Source organism: Bison bison, unplaced genomic scaffold (assembly GCF_000754665.1).
Source record: "Bison bison bison isolate TAMUID 2011002044 unplaced genomic scaffold, Bison_UMD1.0 scf7180017860443, whole genome shotgun sequence".
In the NCBI taxonomy this organism is placed as follows: domain Eukaryota; kingdom Metazoa; phylum Chordata; class Mammalia; order Artiodactyla; family Bovidae; genus Bison; species Bison bison.
In genome coordinates, this window is record NW_011491015.1 from 3,174,835 (window position 1) to 3,176,153 (window position 1,319).

At 52.5% G+C, this 1,319-nt stretch overlaps 1 protein-coding gene across 14 annotated transcripts in view; it reads left to right on the forward strand.

The window, feature by feature from the left end:
• Nucleotides 1-1,319, forward strand: part of AKAP13 (A kinase (PRKA) anchor protein 13) — a 322,135-nt gene that overhangs the window by 296,644 nt on the left and 24,172 nt on the right. For all 14 annotated transcript variants that reach the window (XM_010832167.1, XM_010832169.1, XM_010832166.1 and 11 more), the window contains one exon: nucleotides 48-296. In XM_010832167.1, coding sequence (XP_010830469.1) covers nucleotides 48-296 — 249 coding nt within the window. The remainder of the gene's footprint in view (nucleotides 1-47; nucleotides 297-1,319) is intronic.

Here is a 1,319-nt window from a genome sequence, read left to right on the forward strand (position 1 = left end):
CACCCCGCTCCTGCCCGGTAGGGACTGAGCTCTCCTCTCCTCCTCAGACAACGAGGTGGAGCAACAGGACTTGACGCAGTCCCTGGGCCTGGTGAAGGACGTGATCAGCGCCGTGGACAGCAAGGTGGCAAGTTACGAGAAGAAGGTTCGTCTGAACGAGATCTACACAAAGACCGACAGCAAGTCGATCATGAGGATGAAGAGCGGTCAGATGTTCGCCAAGGAGGACCTGAAGCGGAAGAAGCTGGTGCGGGACGGGAGCGTGTTTCTGAAGAGCGCGACCGGGAGGTTGAAAGGTGAGGCCCGCTCACGTCTGAGGCTCCGCGCGCTCCAGGGGCGAGCAGGCAGGATGCAGGTGTCCCCAGACCGCTTCCAGGCACCCTCATCCAGGCGTTCCCCGGGAGCAGCCGTTATTCAGTCCTTAGTCTTGTATCAGAAAGGCCTGGGCAGAGCTGGCTCACAAACCACGCCGATACAGTAAGGCAACAAGGATCTGGTGCAGTCAGGGGCACGAGAAGATTTTTAAAGAGCAAAGAGTCAGCTTCATACTCAGATGCGAGCTCCTAAGGCAGATGTGATTCCCCATGAGAGACGGGCAGCAAATTTGGGGTTGGGGTCTCTGGCAAAACCACTGCCAGGAGGGAAGCACCATCAGCTGCCCCATTCATAGGTTCTCTGAGATTAAAAATACATCGTCGATTGTTCTGAAGAAATGTTAGAGGAATTTCAGTTCCTGAGACCTTAGAGAAACGTTTAAGTCACAACTCAACTTACTATTAAACTTTGTTGTTCATATCTTTTATTTTTCTCTGAGAAAAAGAGATCATGAAAGATACTCATTTCCTGTTTGATCTTTGTTTTGTTTTTAAATGATCAGCCCCATCAAGTTAAGGAAATTAGGAGGTCTGTTCACTCATCTGTGCATCTGGTCTGTTGGATTTTTTGTTTGGTTTCTTTAATAATTTTCCTCATCAAACCCGTATCCTCTGGGTCTGTCTGGTAACTCTAACCTCACCAGTAGCCTTGAGTACCCCCAGCCTGCCTCCCTGCCCTCAGTGAGCTGAGCACACAAAGCCGCCCCACTGGTAAAAAAACTCAGGGGAGGGAACCAGCGAGGGGCCGATGATCCCGTAGGCTGCCGACAGCGCCTGAGTGTCCTTAGCCAGCTCGGGTCTCCCCCTGCTCAGAGTGAGGCATGCAGGTGGCTGACTCAGGACACCCTGCTTAGAAGTTGGGCTCGGACTGCAGGCATTTAAAGAGGTTCTTGCCCTGCAGTGTGATGGCTGCTGGAACAGAGGCGTGAAGGAGCGAGGAGAGGG